Source organism: Mercenaria mercenaria, chromosome 16, assembly GCF_021730395.1.
Source record: "Mercenaria mercenaria strain notata chromosome 16, MADL_Memer_1, whole genome shotgun sequence".
Lineage (NCBI taxonomy): Eukaryota > Metazoa > Mollusca > Bivalvia > Venerida > Veneridae > Mercenaria > Mercenaria mercenaria.
In genome coordinates, this window is record NC_069376.1 from 27,300,248 (window position 1) to 27,326,712 (window position 26,465).

Here is a 26,465-nt window from a genome sequence, read left to right on the forward strand (position 1 = left end):
TTGAACTAGATATCATCAAGATGAACATTCAGACCAACTTTCATACAGATCCCATGAAAAGTATGGCCTCTAGAGAGGTCACAAGGTTTTTTTATTATTTGACCTACTGACCTAGTTTTTGATGACACGTGACCCAGTTTCAAACTTGACCTAGATATCATCAAGGTGAACATTCTGACCAATTTTCATGAAGATCCATTCACAAATATGGCCTCTAGAGAGGTCACAAGGTTTTTCTATTTTAAGACCTACTGACCTACTTTCAAACTTGACCTATATATCATCAAGATAAACATTCAGACGAACTTTCATACAGATCCCATGAAAAATATGACCTCTAGAGAGGTCACATGGTTTTTTTATTATTTGATCTACTGACCTACTTTTTGATGACATGTGACCCACTTTTGAACTTGACCTAGATATCAATAAGATGAACATTCTGACCAATTTTTCTGAAGATCCATTAAAAAGTATGGCCTCTAGAGAGGTCACAAGTTTTTCTATCTTTAGACCTACTGGCCTAGTTTTTGACCGCACATGACCCAGTTTCGAACTTGACCTAGATATCATCAAGATGAACATTCAGACCAACTTTCATACAGATCCCATGAAAAATATGGCCTTTAGAGAGGTCACAAGGTTTTTCTATTATTTGACCTACTGACCTAGTTTTTGATGGCACGTGACCCAGTTTCGAACCTGACCTAGATATCATCAAGGTGAACATTCTGACCAATTTTCATGAAGATCCATTCACAAATATGGCCTCTAGAGAGGTCACAAGGTTTTTCTATTTTTAGACCTACAGACCTAGTTTTTGACTGCAGGTGTCCCAGTTTCGAACTTGACCTAGATATCATCAAGATGAACATTCAGACCAACTTTCATACAGATCCCATAAAAAGTATGGCCTTTAGAGAGGTCACAAGATTTTTCTATTTTTTGACCTACTGACCTAGTTTTTGATGGCACGTGACCCAGTTTCAAACTTGACCTAGATATCATCAAGGTGAACGTTCTGACCAATTTTCATGAAGATCTTTATGAAATATATGGCCTCTAGAGAGGTCACAAGGTTTTTCTATTTTTAGACCTACTGACCTAGTTTTTGAAGGCACGTGACCCAGTTTCAAACTTGACCTAGATATCATCAAGGTGAACGTTCTGACCAATTTTCATGAAGATCTTGTGAAATATATGGCCTCTAGAGAGGTCACAAGGTTTTTCTATTTTTAGACCTACTGACCTAGTTTTTGAAGGCATGTGACCCAGTTTCAAACTTATCCTAGATATCATCAAGGTGAACATTCTGGCCAATTTTCATGAAGATCTTGTGAAATATATGGCCTCTAGAGAGGTCACAAGGTATTTCTATTTTTAGACCTACTGACCTAGTTTTTGATGGCACGTGACCCAGTTTCGAACTTGATCTAGATATCATTAAGATGAACATTCTGACCAACTTTCATAAAGATCCCACAAAAAATATGACCTCTAGAGTGGTCACAAGCAGAAGTTTACGCACGGACGGACGGACGACGGACGTTGTGCGATCACAAAAGCTCACCTTGTCACTATGTGACAGGTGAGCTAAAAATTATGGTGGACTGTTTACAGTGTATCGAAAATATGACAACACACGTTTTGAATGGCAAACATTCGGGAAAATACACATTTTCAAGTAAGACATTACAAATGTAAAAAATCTTACCAATTTAAGCATTGCAGCCTTTTGACTGCTTCACCCCTTCGTTTAAAGTATTTATGCAAACTGATACGCCTCAAATGTTAATTACTTTTATCTTACTAATAGGAAATTCTTTTTGACTGTAAGGAAATTCATTTGGACTGTAAAAAGACACATTTAAACCAGAAATTTTACCTGGAAGAGCATGTTAAGGAGCTCGTCGTTGTTGGAAAACTTTATCTTTGGTTGTTTGATGCCCTCGGCGTGATATTCCTGTAACTCCAGGGAGAAGATATGTTCGTTGAAATAGTGCTGCAGTCTCTCATTAGCTGCATTAATACACAGCTGCTCAAAACTGTTCTCCTGGAAGTGTTCAAACCCCGCCATGTCCAGGATACCAATGCTGTACCTCTTACCTTCTCTGGAAAATAAAAAGTCCCATAATGCCTTGAATTATATGTTGACAAAAGATAAAGTTTCTGCTGAAATAAGCAATTTATTAAGCACTGCAAAATCATGAACTTTTGTGGGGGGACTTCTTTTTGAAGATTTTTGTGGTTGCACTAATTCACGAAATTAGAAATCCGATCAACAGAATAAAACACCTATTCATTTCATCTTCAAAATTTGAAATCCATGAATTCAAATCCCCAAGAAATATCTGTTTTTACAAAAACCATAAAATTTCACCCCTATGGAATTAAATGATTTCACAGTACAGTCAAACCGCACTTTGTTCCCTCGAACTTGATGGGACCGGCAAATTTGTTCAACTTATCGGTTGTTCGAGTTATCAAACAAAATTCATTAAACAGGGATATTGCCAGAACCTGACAACAAGTTTGAGCAAAGGGTGACATACGAATTATCCGAGTTAGAGCAAACAACGTTTGACTGTAGTTATAATGCAAGTGGAGAATTGTTTTCTAGGTTTTGAATAAATTTAAAATTTTTTTGGGATAAAATTATACATTACAAACATCTACAGGAAGACACCTCTGACTACTTTAAAAACCTCACTGAACTAAACAGCTACAGTGATCAATTGTTTTATTTAAAGGTTACCAAATTTCCACTTAAAATGATATTTATTGCACATATTTTTGGATGGGACTTGAAAATGTTTTCCGGATAGCCAGAGTTTTCAGATAACATGTTTGAGATATCGAGTTTTGACTGTATTTGATTTACCGGTCTAACCAAGATTACACATGTAGAGTTAAGAATAACATTTGGCATTAGGAAATTTTATACGAAGCAACTGCTCACAAGAGACAGATGATGATAACAGCATATCACAATTACTCACCTTAGCCTTTGGTACTGATGAGATGAACACTAGACTATGTGTCCACAGGACACTGGTGCCCCTACTCCTACCACTGCATATTTTTGACTATGTCAAGAGGCATAACTCTGGTCATTCTGTGAGAAATCTGAATTACTGTGAAATCATTTTTATTCGCGTAGGACGAATGTTTGCGTATTTCGCGCTAGGACTGATGCGCGAATTTAAGACCGCGCCATTATTACTTTTTAATTATATTTTTTCATTACTAAAATTGAAAATGCGCGAATTAAAGTCTGCGCAAAATAGTCCTTTTTCACGTTTGCGCAAAATTTCATGTCGGCGAATTTAAATGATTTCACAGTAGAACACCAGGTGCACAACTTCACAGGCAGTAAACCTAACCAGCGTTCTTGGATTCTGTACCAGTACAAACCCATTCCCTTCAAGTAACTGCCACCTTCATCACATGAATCGGAGGTGGAGGAGGAATGATTTCAGTCTCATTTCTTATCTCAAATCATCAGAGAACATATGCCTCCCAGGGGACTGAACTCAAGAAAAACGATCCGTAGATCTGGGGGGGGGGGGGGGGTGCACAAAAACAGCAAAGTGATCATAGTTACCTTTGTTCATCTTCGTGTAACATGAAGTTAACTTGTTGTACAATCCAGGAGAAGAGCTTACTGTAGAGAGCCTTAGCCAAGGCATCCCGACCATCTACTGCTTGGTTCAGGCTCTTTATATACACTATACGTTCTCCTGTAATATATATTTTAAAACTCCATCTATTTCACAAAAATTGTAATGTGCATAAAAACTCTTTCACCAAAGTTGAAGATCTATTTTCTTTATGACAGGACTCGCCCACACATTTTAGGCAAAAATGTTTTTTCACACAAAATTCTATAAAAAAAGTGACAACTCTGAAAGCAACAAGTGATAAAAACTTATTGACATGCTTTTTTTTGCAAGATATCTTTAAAAATATCCAAAACTAGTGTGCAGAAGGTAGTAATCTTTTGCAATGCATTTGAAATAATGCAGAAAAATTAAATTCTCCTTGCATTGTTACTAATATCTAACTTTTACTTTCAATCACTTTTTCATATAATTTTATATTTTATGCCAAATTTGGTGAATAAATGAACATTTTGAAAAACTTCACCCAAACTAAGGGCTAGCAGTTTTAAGATTTCACTTGTTTGGACCATCTAGCAGTGTTCACATGAACATTTTCTCAAATCAACATTTCCTTGTTTAGCCCGTTAATGTTTTTAGTATAAATTTTTATTTGTCAGTTAAATGTTGCTTGTACGCTGTGAAATATCTTAATTTCATGGGTATGAGATTTCATATTTGAATCGCACCATGAGAAAACCAACATATTGCATTTGCGACCAGCATGGATCTGGACCTGCCTGCACATTCATGCAGTCTGGTCAGGATCCATGCTGTTCATTTTCAAAGCCTATTGCAATTAGAGAAACTGTTAGCGAACAGCATGGATCCTGACCAGACTGCACGGATGTGCAGGCTGATCTGGATCCATGCTGGTCGCATATGCAATATGTTGGTTTTCTCATGGTGTGGCTCATTTTTTACCATAACAATGATTTCATGGGGATATTTTACTTTTAATAATAATGGATTTCAACTTTCGGGACAAAATGAATAGCAATTCCACTTATTCTTTGGAATTTAATTTTGTGGACTGACGCATCATAAAATCTGCAAAATTTTATCCCCCCTTAATTTAAAAGCTAATGATTTTACAGCAGTATTTAGTTACATAATTTTTAAATATCTGATATGTCTCACATAATATTGCATCAATTTTTTTGACATTAAAAATGTCACATCCGCCATACCGAAATATGAATTTACTGGCCAATATGGAACAACACTGAGTCTTTGGTTCCAATGAAACTTAGAACAGTTTGAACAAAAAAGAGTATGTTATAATGTGTAAAATATTTCCTACCTCTAACCCAGTTAATATTTGCCATGAGAACAGTTATAAGATCTTCTGCCTTCACTGACAGCAACGTGGCAGCTGAAAATAAAATCATCTTTTCATACAACTTTTCTCGTAAAATTAGATGCACTCTTTAACCTGCTGGCGCAAGTGATTCTGCCTCTGCAACCAATGCAGACCAAGATCAGGCTGCACCTCCGTGCAAGCTGATTATGGTCTGCACTGTTCGCTATTCAGTCAGTAAATTTTCATTGAACACCCCTTCGAATAATAAATGGTACTGTCAAAATTGAATGATGGACCAGTCCATTTTAGAAATTTAGTGGGCTAAAGGTTTAAACAACTTATAATGCATCTGGGAAAACTAACAGCAGACTCTGCTCGATCCAGTCTGTCTCATGAAAGGTAATGCAAAGTGCAACAACCCTTTAAAATGGTATAGTATTGTTCTCTTAGTCACTCAGGTAAAATCTCATCAAAAACTCAAGTTACATCACTGACAAACACACTGATGAGCAGAGGGACAAATCTTAAGTTCATTCTTGTGACATACTGTTGGGGTACTAATAAAATAGGGTTGCTATAACAGCTGCAATGTTGTATTTGCCTGGAGTGGATTTTGCCAGACCGTGAACCCGAATGGCCCCTGCATCGAGTGGGATCTGCCCTGGCAAAATCCATGAGAGCTGAACACATCACAGCAGATCATGTAATGTTTAATGACCCTTTTATTATATACAGATACCTAGATATATCAGTCAAAACTAAAAAACTTCTTTTTAAAATTTAGATAAATAAGACTGAAAACTCCTTTGAAACGGTCAACTTTTTGCCACATGGAACATTGAGATGCCATCATTACATCATCTCTGACTGAATATTTTTCGTTATCCCATTGGAGATGAATATAGGGTTTCATATTTGTTAGTGAAATACATGCTGTATTTTAGACAGAAAATTCATAGAGATATAATTAACTACAATACCTAGGCATTCCTTTATCTTACATGTATATCATACTTACCAAAGTCAATTTCCTCCTCGTTCATGACCATAACCTGCTCGGATTCTGGTTCAACTGCCATCTCTATGTTACACAGGTGAAGAATGGCTGCTAGCAATGCAAATACTACATCCATATCCTGAAAATGTCATTTCAGAAATTTTCTTATTTTATGTTAAAGAACACCCGTGAACATAGACTGTCTTGCCCCTAAACACTAATAGTTCTATTTCCATATGAAATACTGTGAAATCATTTATATTCGTGGGAGACTAATTTTCGTTGATTTCGTGGTTGAGTTAATCCACGATATTTAATCCCAACGAACAAGTAAAATTCCCATTCATTTTATGTTCAAAAGTTGATACATGAATTCATATCCCCACAAAATTGCCGTTTTGACCACAACCACGAAATTTCATGCCCACTAAATTTGATGATTTTTCAGTATCTGCAGTGTAATCTGACTTGTGAATTAAGACCATCTACAAATACCGACCCATTGGTTCATCCAAATAGTGGGTTAAATGGAAAACTGTCTTAACTCAAATGATATACAGACAGAGTTACCACAGTTTTCCATTCAACTGTCCAAAGGTGAGCTTTATATACATTTCACTGTAATTGCAAACAAGAGGGCCATGATGGCCCTGTATCGCTCACCTGTTATCATTGCACTTGAGGACAAGAAGGTCCTCAGAAAAAATATCTAAGTCCAAAGGACAGGAACAACAAAGCGAAGAAATTTAACCAAAAAGAAAAAAAAATCTTACAAGGTATAGATATGTCAAAATACACCTAAAATTTGGAGGTACCATCCATGTTGTACCATAGAAAAGTGGTCTTGGTTTTTCCCTATGGCCAATAATAAAAAAGTTACTAAAAATAAGCTATTTATAGTAACGTTAAAGGGAAGTTATTAAAATAATATTGTAAGTGAACAAAAGAAGGATCTGCCAAATAAATCTGTTGACATAAATGAAATTTCAGATCAGTATCTTCATTAGTTATGGAGATACACCCATTTTAATTTGAAATAAGGGAGGTAATTTGACATAAAATCAGTTCATAGTTATCTACTCTGATTGACTCAGTCCAACTAATAACAATAATGAAATTTCAAATAAGTCCTATAAGTACTGTACTGATATAAATCCATTTTGATTACAATCAGGGGAGGTAATCAGATATAAAACAACTCTGGAACCTACGATTGCATCTGATTTGTCATAGAATCCAAGATTTATTGTTGTTGAAGATATTTTGGAAGTTTGCATCAAATAAAACAATAAAAGAAGTCTCTATATGGCTGTAAAAGCCAAAATAGCCAATTTTGGACCTTTAAGGGGCCATAACTCTGGAACCCATGATGGAATCTGGCCAGTTGATGAAAGGAAGCAAGATCTTATGGTGATACAAGTTGTGTGCAAGTTTGGTTAAAATAAAATCATAAATGAAGCTGCTATTGTGCAGACAAGGTCAAAATAGCTAATTCTGGCCTTTTCAGGGGCCATAACTCTGGAACCCATAACGGAATCTGGCCAGTTCAAGAAAGGAACCAAGATCTTATGGTGATACAAGTTGTGTGCCAGTTTGGTAAAAATCAAATCATAAATAAAGCTGCTATTGTGCAGACAAGGTCAAAATAGCTAATTTTGGCCCTTTCAGGGGCCATAACTCTAGAACCCATAATGGGATCTGGCCAGTTCAAGAAAGGAACCGTGATCTTATGGTGATACAAGTTGTGTGCAAGTTAGGTTAAAATAAAATCATAAATGAAACCACTATCGTGCAGACAAGAAATTGTTGACGGACGGACGAACGCACGCACGCACGGACGACGAACGAAGGGTGATCACAAAAGCTCACCTTGTCACTATGTGACAGGTGAGCTAAAAATCAAATTAGTATTGGTATTTAATCCTGCAACCTTTGATAGATTAACTAACTGATATTACATTACCGAGTTACTCTGAAAAACTGGTATTACACCCATATAGAACAAACAATAAAGTTCAATAGATAATATATCAATTTCAACAAATAACATACCTGATTAGTGAAGCCGACAATCGGCATAATTCTTCTAATATTGTCCATTCCTTCCTGGTACCCGGCATAATCTATCTCATTGGCTATCACAGGGGCACCATGACCTGGATCTATTATCCTGTAACAAGATTAGAACTTCAGTCCCTTTAGCAAATTTCATCTTTTAGTATCCAAGTTTTTAATACAGTACAACTTATATTAAGAGACCATCTAAGATAACATCTTAAAGTGTTCTCTTAACACATATGGTCTCTTAATACAATACAATTTTTTCTTACAAAGTACACAAAAGGAACTGAAAATATAACCTCTTAATGCAGGTGGTCTCTTAATAAATGCGGTCTCTCGAGCAAGTTTGACTATGATATTTGAAATAATTTCCTGCTTTTTGTCTTTAATTTCTGTGAAATCTTATAACTTTACAAACTTTCTTGGTTTCTTGGGAATATGAATGATTGGATTTCAAGCTTTGAACATAAAAGAACTGTGTCATGTGCCTTACATATAATATCTGTAAAATCCTAGGGTTATTTCATTGTCCAAAACTGTAAAGTTGACTGTTTGGGCTAGTTTATTGGGTTTAACGTAACATCCACACAATCATAGGTCATATGACAGCTACTTTAGAGCTTTTGATGCGGGAGGAAGACCCCAGGCACCCTTCTGTGCATTATTTCATCATGAGTAGGCACCTTGGTAGAACCACCAATCTTCCATAAGCCAGCTGGATGGCTTCCTCACAAGGAGAATTCTACACACAAAGCAAAGCAGCGACCTTAATCAAACTGTTTGGGCCAATTTTGGCCTTAAGTGACATACTGTGAAATCATTTTTATTTGCGTAGGTCGAATTTTCGCGTATCTCGCGCTAGGACCGATGCGCGAATTTAAGACCGCGCTATTATATATTTTCACTTTATTTTTTCATTTCTAAAATTGAAAAGGCGCGAATTCAAGCCCGGGCGAAACAGTCCTTTTTCACGTTTGCGCGAAATTTCATGCTAGCGAATTTAAATGATTTCACAGTATCTGATTTTAACAATTGTTTTAGAAGGCTAGTTTTCACTCTATATCATCCAATTAAAGTTCCATCCTCATGGCAAATAAATGAAATGCAACAACAGAAATTTCTGACAGCAGCTGTGTAACATTATCATCAAGTCTTGCTGAGGACCTACACATCTTTTATATTGATACACAGCATTATATCAGTTCTGTCGTTGTATTTTATTTGTTGCTGTACTTTAAGAATGCCAAGATGTAGAATATCACTTAGTAAGTTTTATCATTTTGATATAGAGGTCAAGTTATTACTAAGAGAAAATATCTGATTTCAATTATGATTAATCTGTGATCTTGCTGCTTTTGACAGATTCCCAAAACTATGATTCAGGACAATGTGAACTTCACAGACAAACTGACCTGTATTTTTCAGGTTTATCCAGAAAGTATCGTTGTCTTTCCTCCGTTGTGAACCCGCACATGAGGTTATAAAAGATGTGGAAATTTTTCTCTCCCGGTCCTTGTCTCACCACGCGACTTTTCTCTAACATATGTTCTGTTATAGTTGCTGTCAAATATTTTAAATATTTGTTTTCAAATTGTCAAGGTTATGTAATATACATTGTATATATTATAAAACATTCTGTATATTATAAGACATTTAAAGCCTGTGTCACAGATGCTCAAACCAGAATTTAGCAGTAACCCATCAGGCAAAATCTGGCTGCATATGGCAGCAGATTTCTTAAGACAAGTTGTAATTAGAATAAAATGTCAATTTGGAAAATAAGCAGACTGCCTGCTATAGACAAGTGGCTGATCCATACAGGTGACCCCCTAAGGCAGGTAAACCTGTACTTCAGTTTTATTTATAAAACATCGATTCTAAGTCTGAAATGAAACATTTCACTGCTATTCAACAATTCAACTAATAATTTTATGAGGAAAAATAAAATTTCAAAAGTGCCATCATGTCCATGAGTCCAGACAGAAATAATATATTTTACAATGAAGAAAATCAAAATCAAAATTGTGCCAGAAATTCCAATAAAATTTAATTGTTTTAACTTGTGAAATGAGAAAACAATTTGCAGTTCTGGTCTGCAATGTACCCAGTAAGTCATCTCTAGGGAACCTGAAAATCCATGGATAACTCTTTATTACAAAGAAACTAAGAAAGAACGTACCTCCTAGCAGACTTCCTTTGTCTGAGAAAATGAGCTCAATCAGTTTACCGAATCTACTTGAGTTGTTGTTCATCACAGTGCATGCATTACCAAACGCTTCCAGTAAGGGATTTACCTACAATTCAAAATAAAGTATTCTCAATATGGCCGAAACCTGCTCAACTCAAAATCAAACATTTTCATAACTCTATTATATTTATTCTTTCAACAAAATCTATTTATAGAATGTTTAAATACAGGATGATTCATGCCTCAGCTGACAAGACGTGGATATAGATTGCCACTGTAATAATAATAATAATAATAATAATAACAAAGACTTTATTTAACGAGGCTACATATTCGTCAAAACAATCTTCCATATGTGCCTCAACATTTTTACAACATTTACATCAAATAACAGTAGCAATAATATTAAATACAGAATTAAATAATTACAAAATGAAATAAACATAAATCGTAATCAGTAGTAAGAAAAATCACAGAAACAAAATTACAAACATATATATAAGCATGGAATAATAATTTTGATTGAAGGAAAGTTAGCCAGAGTACTTCCACTTTAAATAAGCTTTTTTGAAATTTTCAGTATTTTCAGATTGGCGTACAAAGAGAGGTATATTATTCCAAATTTCAGTTCCAGAATAAGAAAGTGATTTTCCATAAAACTCAAGATTAGGCTTAGGAATATGTAGATTAAGATTATTTGTTGATCTGAGATTTCGGTTATGTAAAGTTGAAGCAAATTGAAATTTTTCTTTCATGTAGCATGGCGAGTTTTCTTCATTTAATTATTTGTAAATGAAAATAGCTTTTTTGTACTCAATTCTGTCGTTAAATTTTATCCATTTTAATTCTTTGAAAAGAGGGTCAGATGGTGCATCTGCCTCTTTATCAAGAATAATGTGAGCTGCACGTTTATGAAATTTTATCATTCTCTCAAGAAGTTCATTTGAGCAGTTTCCCCATATTGAACAGCAATAGTCTATATGTTAGCCACTAACACATATTACCTGACAAGCCCAACCTCTCCCCTCATGCCTCCCCGTCACTCTCTCAAGCTTACTGATAAAGGCAAGGAGTCCTTACTTTTAACCTGCTTTTTTGTCCACACCATTGTTTATGTTTTCTGTTTTGTAAGACAGTGTTGTTACACCAACTTATGCACAATCCATCTCTTACATCTTTCCAAATCAGTGGTCATTTATGGGTGGCTCCGTTTATAGTGTATGGCTCTTTACTGTGGAATCGTTTAATTTCAGGGGTATGAAATTTCAAAGTTTGTGCAGATAAGGTCTCATCAATTTTAACTTTTGAACATAAAATGAGCCACGCCATGAGAAAACAAACATAGTGCATTTGCGGCCAGCATGGATCCAGACCAGCCTGCGCATCCGCGCAGTCTGGTCAGGATCCATGCTGTTTGCTAATGGTTTCTGTAATTGCAATAGGCTTTGCAAGCGAACAGCATGGATCCTGACCACACTGTGCAGATGCACAGGCTGGTCTGGATCCATGCTGGTCGCAAATGCACTATGTTGGTTTTCTCATGGCGCATATCAAATGAATTGGAATTTTAGTTGTCACCTGGATTTTAATTTTGTGGAATGACTCTGTCATGAAGTCCTCCTTTGAATATCACTGATTTCTCAGTACCACATAAGCTTAACTGAATTACAAGCGTATGAATACCTCAATAATTCTCTCCTGCAGAAAGTAGTCCCCACTCCACTGTGACAACCTGGCAACTTGTGCTACCAACATCTTCGTAATTTCAGTTTTACCTTTAAAACAGAGAAAATAAACCTTAAAATATACACTTGCTATATTCTAGACAATCCACTATAATATTTACTTAACTCATAACTTAAGTTGCAAAAAAAGTTTTCTAGAAGTTAAAATCATTACATGCATACTTTAAGAACCTTTTTCGTGTATGAATATCAAAGACATTAACATTTTAGGAAGGTATTTTATTTATTACCTTATTTTCTGTTAACTGTCAGTAAATTTAATGCATTATGAGATTTTATGAGATTTTTGGTACACATCAAACATGATTTAAGGTACTTTTTCTAAGACATATGGTGGCTTCCTCATTACAAGAGGACCATGATGGTCCTGAATCGCTCACCTATCCCCACATGACCCAGTGTTGAACTGAGTATGACGTCGTTATTTCTATTATTTGACAAAGTGACCTAGTTTTTGAGCACATGTGACCTAGATATCATCAAGATAAAAAATTCTGACCAATTTTCATGAAGATCCATTGAAAAATATGACCTCTAGAGAGATCACAAGGTTTTTCTATTATTTGACCTAATGACCTAGTTTTTGAAGGCACGTGATGCACTTTTGAACTTGACCTAGATATCATCAAGTGAACATTCTCACCAATTTTCATGAAGATCTCATGAAAAATATGGCCTCTAGAGTGGTCACAAGGTTTTTCTATTTTTCGACCTACTGACCTAGTTTTTGAACGCACACGACCCAGTTATAAACTTGACCTAGATATCATCAAGCTGAACACTCTCACCAATTTTCATGAAGATCCATTGAGAAATATGGCCTCTAGAGACATCACAATGTTTTTCTATTTTTAGACCTACTGACCTAGTTTTTGACCGCATGTGACCCAGTTTCGAACTTGACCTAGATATCATCAAGATGAACACTGATCAATTTTCATGAAGATCTCTTGAAAAATATGGCCTCTAGAGAGGTCACAAGGTTTTTCTATTTTTAGATCTACCAACCTAGTTATTGACCGCACGTGACCCAGTTTTGGACTTGACTTAGATATCATCAAGGTGAACATTCTGACTAATTTTCATGAAGATCCATTGAGAAATATAGCCTCTAGAGAGGTCACAAAGTTTTTCTATTTTCAGACCATCTGACCTAGTTTTTGACCCCACGTGACCCAGTTTCAAACTTGACCTAGATATCATCAAGGTGAACATTCTGACCAATTTTCATGAAGATCCATTGAGAAATATGGCCTCTAAAGAGGTCACAAGGTTTTTCTATTTTTAGACCTACTGACCTAGTTTTTGACCCCACGTGACCCAGTTTCAAACTTGACCTAGATATCATCAAGGTGAACATTCTGACCAATTTTCATGAAGATCCATTGAGAAATATGGTCTCTAAAGAGGTCACAAGGTTTTTCTATTTTTAGACCTACTGACCTAGTTTTTGACCGCACGTGACCCAGTTTCGAACTTGACCTAGATATCATCAAGGGGAACATTCTGACCAATTTTCATGAAGATCTCAAGAAAAATATGGCCTCTAGAGAGGTCACAAGGTTTTTCTATTTTTAGACCTACTGACCTAGTTTTTGATGGCACGTGACCCAGTTTCGAACTTGACCTAGATATCATCAAGATGAACATTCTGACCAACTTTCATAAAGATCCCATGAAAAGTGTGACCTCTAGAGTGGTCACAAGCAAAAGTTTACGCACGCACGGACGGACGGACGGACAGACGACGGATGACGGACGCCACGTGATCACAAAAGCTCACCTTGTCACTTTGTGACAGGTGAGCTAAAAACAAGAGCTGTCGGATGACAGCGAGCTCGACTATTCGAAGAATTAATTGAAGAATGGGGTCAAAATATTTCCATAGATTTTCAGACTAAACAAAAAAATGGATTTAACAAAAAATGTTCCTGTATTTGTGAATTTCGATTAGTCTTGCACTAAATGGCAATGTGTGACCATGATGGCAAATATGTTAAGTTATATGTTAGGCAAAACATGGACTTATATGAAAAATTTAACTAATTTCCAAGTCCAAAAAGGGCCATAATTCAGTCAAAATAGTTGACAGAGTTATGTACTGTTGCCTACAGATGGAAATCATGTTGATAAACTAGTGTTAAAAGTTTCAAAGCCACAGTTCAAATAGTTTTGACAAAACACTGACTTGTAAGAAAAACTGAACAAATTTCAAAGTCCAAAAAGGGCCATAATTCAGTCAAAATAGTTGTCAGAGTTATGTACTCTTGCCTACAGATGGAAATCATAATGATAAACAAGTGTTTAAAGTTTAAAAGCCATATGTCAAATAGTCTTGACAAAACATGGACATATACAAAACAGAACCAATTTCCAAGTTCAAAAAGGGCCATAATTCAGCCAAAAAAGATGAGAGAGTTACGTACTCTTGCCTACTGATAGAGACTATTATACTGAACAAGATATAAAAGTTTCAAAGCCATATTTCAAACACTTTCCACAAAATACAAACTGGTACGAAAAACTTAACCAAGATTTCTAAGTCAAAAGGGGCCATAATTCAGTCAAAATGCTTGATGGAGTTATGTACTCTTGCCTACAACTAGACATTGTGATGGTAAACAAGTGTTGAAAGTTTCAAAGCTTTATCTCAAAAGACTTTGTCAAAATGTGGACTGGTACGAAAAACTTAACCAAGATTTCTAAGTCAAAAAGAGGCCATAATTCAACCAAAATGCTTGATGGAGTTATGTACTCTTGCCTACAACTGGACATGGTGATGGTAAACAAGTGTTGAAAGTTTCAAAGCTTTATCTCAAAAGACTTTGTCAAAATGTGGACTGGTACGAAAAACTTAACCAGGGTGTGACGCCGACGCCGACACCGACGCCGACGCCGTGGTGAGTAGGATAGCTCTACTTATTCTTCGAATAGTCGAGCTAAAAACGTGTTACTTTTTCCAGAACTAAAAGGCTCCTAACAGTTACATAAATAAAGAGGTAAATACCTGCGCCAGATTCTCCACTAACCAGTAAACACTGGTTCCCCTGTTCTCTCTGTACATTATGGTAGGCACGTGATCCCAAAGCATACACGTGTGGTAACAATTCACTAAGTGTCTTGGCTTTCCCATACCTATGTCCCAACTGAAAGTTGTCAAAAGTTTAACACTCAAAAATAATAACGGCATATTCCTGAAATACATTTGAACCTGCCTTAAACAAAGACCATCTGACTATAATGACCATCATTTTTATCTTTTGAACTTTGCTCGGTTTCACATCACAACTTCACAATTATAGGTCATATGGCTAAATTCCAGTCTTTGATGGTGGAGAAAGACCCCAGGTACCCCTCTGTGTATTATTTCACCATGGGCTAGCACCTGGGTAGAACCACTGACCTTTCTTAAGCCAGATGGATGGCTTCCTCATGTGAAGAATTAAATCCAACTTACATTGGTGAGCGGCAAGTGATTTGAAGTCAGTAATCAAAACCACTTGGCCTTGGAGGCCCCATAAGCTTCATTAATCTTGGGAAAACGTTATTTGTGCATTACATTTGCACTCTTTACTTTTATAAAAAACACTATTTTATTGCATTATAAATATGCATTACAGCAGCCAGGTGATTAAGTCAGGCAACTTCAAATCAACTACCGAGTCCTTGCTGAGGATTATGCTTGGGACGTATACTATTATTTCTTTTATGTAAAGAAAGCTATGCCTACTAGTGCCAAAGTCTGTAGCTCTACTTCTGTGCTTGCCTCTGCCCGAAATAAACAAGAGCTGTCGGATGACAGCGCGCTCGACTATTCGAAGAATTGATTGAAGAATGGGGTCAAAATATTTCTACAGATATTCAGACAAAAGAAAAAAATACATTAGACAAACAATGTTCCCATATTTGTGGATTTTGATAAGTCTTGCACTAAATGGCAATGTGTGAACAAATTTCAAAGTCCAAAAAGGGCCATTATTCAGCCAAAATAGTTGTCAGAGTTATGTACACTTCCCTACAGATGGAAATCATGATGATAAACAAGTGTTCAAAGTTTAAAAGCCATATGTCAAATAGTTCTGACAAAACGTGGACTTGTATGAAATCAGAACCAATTTTGCAAGTCCAAAAAGGGCAATAATTAAGCCAAAATATATGACAGAGTTATGTACTCTTTCCTACAGATTGAGACTATTATACTGAATAAGTGATTAAAGTTTCAAAGCCATATGTCAAACACTTTACACAAAATATAAACTGGTACGAAAAACTTAACCAAGATTTCTAAGTCAAAAGGGGCCATAATTCAGCCAAAATCCTTGATGAAGTTATGTACTCTTGCCTATAACTGGACATGGTGATGGTAAACAGGTGTTGAAAGTTTCAAAGCTTTGTCTTCAAAGACTTTGTCAAAATATGAACTGGTACGAAAAACTTAACCCAGATTTCTAAGTCAAAAAGGGCCATAATTCAGCCAAAATCCTTGATGGAGTAATGTGCTCTTGCCTATAACTGGACATGGCTATGGTAAACAAGTGTTGAAAGTTTCAAAGCTTTATCTCAAAAGACTTTGTCAAAATATGAACTGGTACGAAAATTTCTAAGTCGAAAGGGGCCATAATTCAGCCAAAATCCTTGACGGAGTTATGTACTCTTGCCTATAACTGGACATGGTGATGATAAACAAGTGTTGAAAGTTTCAAAGCTTTATCTCAAAAGACTTTGTCAAAATATGAACTGGTACGAAAAACTTAACCATGATTTCTAAGTCAAAAGGGGCCATAATTCAGCCAAAATCCCTGATGGAGTTATGTACTCTTGCCTATAACTGGCCATGGTGATGGTAAACAAGTGTTGAAAGTTTCAAAGCTTTATCTCAAAAGACTTTGTCAAAATGTGGACTGGTACGAAAAACTTAACCAAGGTGTGACGCCGACGCCGACACCGACGCCGACGCCGACGCCGTGGTGAGTAGGATAGCTCTACTTATTCTTCGAATAGTCGAGCTAAAAAAATCCAAGAAAAACTTCAGGTTTTCTTTTCCCCCATCTAAAGCTGGAAAATCGCCATATGACCTAATTTTGAGTTGGACTGATTTAAAACCCAACAAAAACTGAAGTATGCTTAAACTTACCATTTCATTCTTTACAAAAAAGGAACGACTTCTTGATTACTGTTATTATTTTGCCATTATTGTACAGACACTAAATTTGGAAACCCTATAACTATTCAAATAAACATTATTGTTACATTACACTAAATTTTTAAAGTTTTACAATATCATGTCCACTTAAACTGTCAACAACATGTCTATTCAAAAAAAGTTTGTTTGTTAGTTAGTTTTGAATTATTTCATTAGGCTTAATGTCAATTTTCGACAGTACAAGGGGTGTTCAATAAATACCTGGAAAATTGTCGTATCATCAAAAATCAATGAAACTGTTTCAGTTATCAAAGCGAATGCGGTCAGTTTACCCTACCAGTGTTCCTGGATTCTGAACCAGTACCGACTCTGTTCTCTGCAAGTAACTGAAAACTTCTCCACAAGACTCTGAGGTGGAGGGCAAATTAATGCCACTTGGTGCATGTCTTCTGACAAACTGTCAACAAGAGGGCCATGATGGCCCTGTATCGCTCACCTGAGTAGAGTTGCTTACTTGAACAAGATCTAGGCCTTCTGGTTTATTTTTAGCAAATTTATGAAGATTTCCCTATGCACAATCAAGTAACCCTGGGGCTGGGTCAATTTGACCCTTGGGGGAGGGGTCAAGATTTGAACAATTTTTGTAGAGGTCCACTAGGCAATGCTACATGTCAAATATCTAAGCTCTAGGCCTTCTGTTCTTTTTTAAGAAAATTCTAAAGATTTTATGTACAATCAAGTAACCCCATGGGGCGGAGCCAATTTAACCCCAGGGGTCATGATTTGAAAATGTTTTGTAGAAGTCTACTAGGCAATGCTACATGTCAAATATCTAAGATCTAGGCCTTCTGGTTTATTTTTAGAAATTTTTTGAAGATTTTCATATGTAAAATCAAGTGACCCCTGGGTCATGGTCAATTTTGACCAGGGGGGTCATTATTTGAACAAATGTTGTAGAGGTCCACTAGGCCATGCTACATGTGAAATATCTAAGCTCTAGGCCTTCTGGTTTATTTTTAGATTTTTTTTGAAGATTTTCATATGTAAAATCAAGTGACCCCTAAGGCGGGGTCAATCTTGACCATGGGGTCATGACTTGAACAAATTTAGTAGAGGTCCACTAGGCAATGCTACATGTCAAATATCTAAGCTCTAGGCCTTCTGGTTTATTTTTAGATTTTTTTTTGAAGATTTTCATATGTAAAATCTAGTGACTCCTGGGGCGGGGTCAATTTTGACCCCGGGGTCATGATTTGAACAACTTAGTAGAGGTCCACTAGACAATGCCACATGTCAAATATCAAAGCTCCAGGGCTTATGCTTTTGAGAAGAAGATTTTTTTAAGATTTTCCTATATACAATCAAGTAACCCTTGGGGCGGGGTCAATTTTGACCCCGGGGGCATGATTTGAACAAATTTGGTAAAGGTCCATTAGGCAATACTTCACACCATATATCTAAGCTCTAGGGCTTTTGGTTTTTGAGAAGAAGATTTTTAAAGTTTTTCCTTTCGGTTGCCATGGCAACCAGAGTTCAGTATAGAATTCAATTCTTTGAACAATTTTTAATTCCTATGTAAAATCAAGTGACCCCTGGGGTGGGGTCAATTTTGACCCTGAGGGTCATGATTTAAACAAATTTTGTAGAGGTCCACTAGGCAATGCTACATGTTAAATATCTGAGCTCTAGGCCTTCTGGTTTACTTTTAGAAAATCAAGTGACCCCTAGGGCGGGGTCAATTTTGAACCGGAGGTCATGATTTGAACAACTTTAGTAGACGTCCACTAGGCAATGCTACATGTCAAATATCTAAGCTCTAGGGCTTCTGGTTTTTGAGAAGAAGATTTTTTAAGATTTTCCTATGTAAAATCAAGTGACCCCTGGGGCGGGGTCAATTTTGACCCCGGGGTCATGATTTGAATAAATTTGGTAGAGGTCCATTAGGCAATGCTTCACACCAAATATCTAAGCTCTAGGCCTTCTGGTTTTTGAGAAGAAGAGTTTTAAAGTTTTTCCTTTCGGTTGCCATGGCAACCAGAGTTCAGTATAGAATTCAATTCTTTGAACAATTTTTAAAGGGGACCATCCATGGAACATCCCTGTCAAGTTTCATCAAAATTGGCCTGGTGGTTTAGGAGGAGATGTTGTTTAAAGGAAAGTGTGGACGGACGCCGGACAGACGCCGGACGGTGAGCGATCACAATAACTCACCCTGAGCACTTTGTGCTCAGGTGAGCTAAAAAACACAATGCCTAACAACTTCTCCTAGTCTAATGCTCTACAGACTGAGTTAAGAGGGTGGGCAGACACAACAAGAGCTGTTGTAGGACAGCAACGCTTGACTATTCAACAGGCTTGTCAGTATAATTAATATAAAAGTCAAAAAGGCATTATTTTGTAAAACTGCAAAACAGGGTTATGGAAACTGTACACTGCATATCAGCTCATGACAGTGGACAAGTGTGTGAAGTTTCAAACTATTTCCATTGGTGGGTATTGGGATACCAGCTTACATCCAAAAACTTAACCAAAAACTGCTAAGTCAAAAAATCAGTATAATTTTGTAAAAAAGCAAAATAGAGTCATAGAACCTGTGCAATGTAAGTCAGTTTATCACAGTGAATAAGTATGTGAAGTTTCAATCCATTCCTGCAAGTGTCTACTGAGATACCAGCTTACATACAAAAACTTAACCAAATTGGGACACGGACGCCAATGCGGACGCTGACGCATGGGAGAGTCCAATAGCTCTACCTATTCTTTGAAAAGTTGAGCTAAAACCACTGAATAAGGACCTTTAATATTATACTGAGTTAAATTTCTGTTTTAAAAATTTGAATATTGTGATTAGTATGTGACAGCAACTGCTTGTTACCTCTTCTCCGTAAAGCCCAGTAAGTGATTTGTATGGATTTATGGACACCAGGATATCTCCAATATATGTCTGAAAGTAAACAATCATTACCTTATCTAGTTGATAGGTGCTTTTTGGTATTTTTTCATTTTTTACGATAAGGTACTAGTCATTCAGGAAATTGTGTCAGTATAATATAATTATAGGAGAAAACCAATTACTTTTTAAGAAAATATTTTTAATTTTATGTACTGGCAGATCAGTAAATATCAATTTTAAGATAATAAACGTCTTTATACCTATACAATTTTTTATGTGTTCATCAAATCAATAAAAATAATAATAAAAGGGTATATAACTACCTGGTATATGTGTTCATCAATATCAGTCATAAAATAATAAATGTGTTTATATTCGTAAATTATTGTTGTTTTATTTTTCAAAATAAGTATCATTGATTTAATATACATGCAATATGAGCATGCTAATTCTACAGAATAAAACCATGTCATGTTTGTTTATCGTGTATCAAAAGATGTCCAATTAACAAGAAAACAGGCGTCAATGTGTCAGATGCATGTCAAAAGATGTCCAATTAACAAGAAAATTGCAATGCATAATTATCTGGGGTCATCGCAATGGATTAACAGTTTGTATTAGGCGTAAATGTGATATCTTTTTATCTTTTGTTCATTTTTATTTGCGCCTGTTTTATGTAACAAGTTGTAGAAATTTATTTTTTCGAAAAAAATACCAAACTTGTAGATATTGTCGATCTTTTTACAATATTTTATACGACGTTTTAGATCATCTGCAGAATCGGTTTTCATCCACAATTGGCCGTATTCGAATTAAATTTTGAAGTACTTTATATTAAAATCAAGAAATAACACATGATTGGTGCATAAGTTCATGTTGAAGGAGGTTTAAGTCTGCCTTATTTGTTTTTTACACGACGATTTTTACGCCGATTGAAAATTTTCAAAATGGCGAGGGTAATACAACAGCGCGTCATGTGTTTAAATGGGACGACCTGCTATTTTTAGATAAAACTGCGACGGTCTAAATTATAATCATTTTGATTTTTTGTATCTAAAACAATGAATTAGTTAAATATGTTCATGATTATACTGACAGAATCGTGAAATAAAACGCTAGGATCGGCGGGTTTTGCTAGGTAGGATCAGGTTACCAGAAACAAACATTTTTTGGCCTTTTTAAGTATGATGATTCACGCTTTAAACAAATGAATACGTTGTGTTTATGCCAATCACTTAAGTATGTAAAGCTTCCATTAAAACAAACCGAATAATCGAATATATTCGAATATGGCAAACCGAATATTCGAATATTGATTTCAGTATTCGTTCCCATCCCTAGTTTATATCTATATGTGTTCATCGATATAAATCATTAAATAATTTTATATCTATATGTGTTCATCGATATCAACCATTAGATGATTTTATATCTATATGTGTTTGATATCAATCATATATGTGTTCATCAATATCAATCATTTAATAGATAATTTTATATCTATGTGTTCATCGATATCAAACATTAGATAATTTTATATCTATATGTGTTCATCAATATAAATCATTAGATAATTTTATATCTATATGTGTTTGATATCAATCATATATGTGTTCATCAATATCAATCGTTTAATAGATAATTTTATATCTATGTGTTCATTGATATCAAACATTAGATAATTTTATATCAATATGTGTTCATCGATATCAATCATTAGATAATTTTATATCTATATGTGTTCATCGATATCAATCATTAGATAATATTTTATCTATATGTGTTTGATATCAATCATTAGATAATTTTATATGTATATGTATATGTATATATATATATATATATATATATATGTGTTCACAGATATCAATCATTAGATAATTTTATATCTAAATGTGTTCAGCGATATCAATCATTAGATAATTTTGTATCTATACATGTATGTGTTCATCGATATCAATCATAAGATAATTTTATATCTATATGTGTTCATCGATATCAATCATAAGATAATTTTATGTCTACATGTGTTCATTGATATCCACCATAAACTAATAAATGTGTTTATATCTATCTGCTAAACTGCCATGTTATCCTATACTATTAGTACATGCAGTGTTTTTTCCACTGTCCACAGACAGCTCATTGTAAATTAGTGTAAACAAACTTATTATTCTTTATAGGAGAAAATGGGCGTCTTAACAAACATACCATTTTGAAAAACGTACTAGCCCCACTTGGCATTTATTCAGCAGTATATGCTTGTTTGTTTTTTTAATACCTGTGCAAATTACTGTGTTGCCTTAAAACATTTTACAGAAATCACTATCTAGATACATCTAAAACGTGCGTAAAACTGGTCATCTTTAAACCAGCATAACATGTTTAGTTTTTGTATATATTTACATAATGATTTAGGCCTAAGGTCCATAACATTATAATATATACAAGACATATACATGTAGTTGATCTTAACATTAACAAAACTGCATTTGCAGTTATTTTTCTAAAAGAAGTTGTTCAAATTCCTATTATGCACATTCTGAATTGCTTGCCAGTCAACAGTCGAAACTATTGCCCGAGATCCAAAGGACTGAGGGCCAATTATATTTTGACTATTGTCTAATAAGCCATTTAATAAGTGTCTTATCACATGACATCAGAAATAACTTTTCGTAGTTTTATTCTTTAAGTTTTGACTTTAGCCTTGCAAAATTTAGTATTTAACTATAGACCGGTAAATAGTACAAACTATAGACTGGAGATTAATATAAAGAGTCATTTAATGATATAACAGAACTGGAGAGTACTGTGATTAAAACATATCTGAGCCGCACCATGAGAAAACCAACATAGTGGATTTACGACCAGCATGGATCCAGACCAGCCTGTGCATCCGTGCAGTCTTGTCAGGATCCATGCTGTTTGCTTTCAAAGCCTATTGTAATTAGAGAAACTGTTAGCGAACGGCAGGGATCCACTATGTTGGTTTTCTCATGGTGCGGCTCATTTAAATATACATCTTAAACATAGCTATTTTTAAGTAATATAAATGTAAAACTTCAAGACAAAAATAACTCCATTTGTTGCACATGAGACTTCTTATCATTCAAACGATTAAAGTATTCATACATGTACAAGGTAATTCATTTTATAGATCTATAAGAGGACAAGAAATAAATCTGATAAAATTAAAGTTCCTGTTTTGATGAATTCAAGGACTATATATAAACCAGATAACATCAATGATAAAAGGATGTATTCCCAGTAAGCAAAATATAATCTGTAATAACATTTCCTGTCAGAAAGAAATAAACTTACTGAAATAAGGCCAATACAAAACAAATGTTACTGGAAAATGTCTAGTTTTTAACTTGGCAAGACATGAAAATAATATTTAAGACAAAGACATGAAAATGGTGAGTATTCTAGGACAAGCCATAATATTGGCAGGTATTTAAGGACCAGATACAACACTTGCGAGTTTCCAAGGACCTGACATGCACAAAATGAGTATTAAAGGCCTTGACACAAAAATGATATTTAAAAAATGGACAATATACTAAGCTGGTGAGTCTTTAAGGCCTAGTCACAAAAATAATCAAATATCAATGACAAGATAAACATCTGTGAGCATTCAAGGCAAAAAAATTATGTGTATTAAAGGCCCAGACACAAGGAGCTGCGTTCAGTAAACGCTTGATGCCCCCAGTGGCATCCTTGTCGATAGATTTTGCACCAAAGTCCAAAACGAGGTCAAGGTCAAGGTCAGACTGAGGTCAGGTGATGCTTGAAGATGAGGAATGGTCACAGTTTACATCTGTATTAGTATCTATTCACTCTTGTAAGGGGTATTGATGCTAGACGAAACGGTCCATTTGGTTGACCAAGAGATGGCCCATATAAAGCAACCTAAGTCCAAAATGAGGTCAAGGTCAAGGTCAAACTGAGGTCAGGTGATGCTTGAAGATGAGGTATGGTCACAGGTTACATCTGCATTAGTATCAAGTCATTCTTGTAAGGGGTATGGATGCTAGACGAAACGGTCCCATTTGGTTAACCTCGTCCGGACGAACAAATGAACGGACGACCTGACGGACAGGACAATCAGTATATGCCTCCTGCATCAGTAGATGCTGGGGGCACAAAAATTATGTGTATTAGAGGCCCAGACCCAAAAATTATAAAAACTAAAGGCAGGTACACAAATATTATAAGTATTCAACATCTAGACAAAAAATAATGATATCCAAAGTACTAGACAATAGAAGATGAGTATTTAATGACCAGACACAAATATGAAAATTCATGAACCTGACCAAAAATGATGGGTAATCAAGGATTTTTCACAGACTGCACAAATGCTCTGTAGTAAAATACGACATAAACTTACATAAATCAGGTCACGCCTGTATCTATAATGTAGCTCCTCTAACAAGATGGTATCATCTAGATCCGGTAAGCTCGCTAAATCATCCGTGCTTCTTTTCGGAGGACCCATCTTGCTAGCAAACTGTTTCGTGTTTTCTTTACATTACATCTTTATCTTGTTAAACCACTAGAAGCAAAAAATAACAAAAGAATAATAATTTCTCAATTTAGTATCAACTATGATAGCAAAGAAATGAAAGTAGCCTAAACAGGGCTTAATGTTAAGAAATTGCCCAAGGCAGGTAAAAGTTTAGTATGACATTGACCTGTCTACAGCGAATGTGTTAATTTTTACTCATGGCTAGCAGTCACTACATTATACGATGAAACTTTTGGAAGTATTTTGGAAATGGACATACAGTTGATCATTTTACTTTGAGATAACTAAAATTCAACTCCGTATGATATTTTGTGCCCGTGTTTTCTGGACGGCACTTGAAAATGTCTTTGAGAAAGCAGAAATATATTGACTTTCAACTGTATTTTATATCAATTCACAAAAGAGAACACTGACAAATGTTACTAGTACATTATACAGGCCATATTTCCGGACAACTGAGAACAGTGTTCTCAAAAATTCTAGAGTACAGCTCGTTTAAATGGGTCAACCGTGTTGTTGCACTTATAAAATAGACTGTCGCGGTTTATAGGTTCGTCAGGGCTACTGATATATATTGTATTTTGCCATCAAAATATTTCTATAAAATGCTTCTTCCACTTTCGTTAGAATCCGTCCATGTTTACAAACACGTTTGTTTATTTTATGGACTGTAGTGTTCTAGCTGTTGTCAAATGAATAAAGTACTAATAAACTTTGATAATGTGGCAGTTGACCTCAATACAATCGACACTGTTTATTTTCCAATACCGGTAAATCCAGTATTCGCTTTATAATGAATCTATGACGGATTATCTTTGAAAACCCCTGGACTTACTGGACTCAACTGCCACATTATATATAGTTTTCTGAGTTTGAGTTTATGAATTAAAAGAAAACTATTTTCCCTTATGTGTAAGATAGTCACAGACAGTTGATTATGCGCTATAATACATAGCGCATTGATTAACGGTAATAATTTTTGAAAAGTGGTCATTCAGCTTTGCGAGGCGTAACTGTTCACACATTAAATTTTATATTTAAGTAATGTTTTGACGTTATTGGCAGTGTGAAGTAAAGATAGATGAACTAATGATTAGTAAATCGATATATACAAGTTACATTATGAGAGAAATAAGCTTTCATGTTGTTATTAGGCATATGTTTGATGCCAAACATATATTTATATGTATAAATGTATTGAATATTATGAATTGTTGTAATAATATGGTTAAAATTGTGTATTTTTCATGTTGCGCCTCGCAAGTGCTTCGTATATGACGATTATCAAATAATAATCTGAAATGTTATTTGTAGTTAGAGTTATTATTTTTGGTAAGGTTCGTAATGTACGTGACGTTATGGTCACGTTAGGGAACAAAGCTTATTAGTAGTATACAGTTCCAGTCTGGTACCCAGTCCTATTGAGATTATCTATAGTGGATAGGAACCAACACCTGCTTTTCATTATTGAAAATATTTATGTTCTGTTTGAGCAAGGTTTTATTTAGAGCAATCCCCATATGTTCTTAACATTCCAGAACACTACTCTTTTTCACTCAATTGACTTAGAGTAAGTACAGAATCTTCTGAACAGTCAAACAAATATAGCCCGTATGTGCAAGAATAATGGTTCATGCAAAATTAAGTTTAATTAGAACAGTCTTTCATAAGGAGAAGCTATCCATCTGACAGGTGGACTGTCGGTGGTTCTACCCTGATTAAAGGTTAAAGGTAAATGGTAAGCGTTATTGCCCTTGTGCGACAAACTACCCAGTAGGTATCCTGTAACAGATGCGTATTTTACCTCCTGGTACAACCTTTTAAATGCTAAGTGCCAAGCAAGGGAGTTATACCTATACCTGTACCATTTTTCACGTCATTGGTATGCTGCAGGCAGGGATTGAACCCCAGACCTCCAACACTCACTGTAGACACTCTACTACTG

General features: G+C 35.4%; 1 protein-coding gene across 2 annotated transcripts in view; it reads right to left on the reverse strand.

Moving 5' to 3' along the window:
- LOC123541519 (unconventional myosin-VIIa-like) overlaps positions 1-26,465 on the reverse strand; it is a 57,429-nt gene that overhangs the window by 23,697 nt on the left and 7,267 nt on the right. For both annotated transcript variants that reach the window (XM_053526480.1, XM_053526481.1), the window contains 11 exons: positions 24,383-24,547; positions 19,972-20,040; positions 14,961-15,099; positions 11,892-11,983; positions 10,200-10,314; positions 9,433-9,580; positions 8,012-8,129; positions 5,981-6,098; positions 4,963-5,034; positions 3,605-3,740; positions 1,886-2,111 (listed from right to left, as the gene is read on the reverse strand). In XM_053526480.1, the coding sequence (XP_053382455.1) occupies positions 1,886-2,111; positions 3,605-3,740; positions 4,963-5,034; positions 5,981-6,098; positions 8,012-8,129; positions 9,433-9,580; positions 10,200-10,314; positions 11,892-11,983; positions 14,961-15,099; positions 19,972-20,040; positions 24,383-24,490 (1,341 nt within the window). In that variant the 5' untranslated portion in view covers positions 24,491-24,547. The remainder of the gene's footprint in view (positions 1-1,885; positions 2,112-3,604; positions 3,741-4,962; positions 5,035-5,980; positions 6,099-8,011; positions 8,130-9,432; positions 9,581-10,199; positions 10,315-11,891; positions 11,984-14,960; positions 15,100-19,971; positions 20,041-24,382; positions 24,548-26,465) is intronic.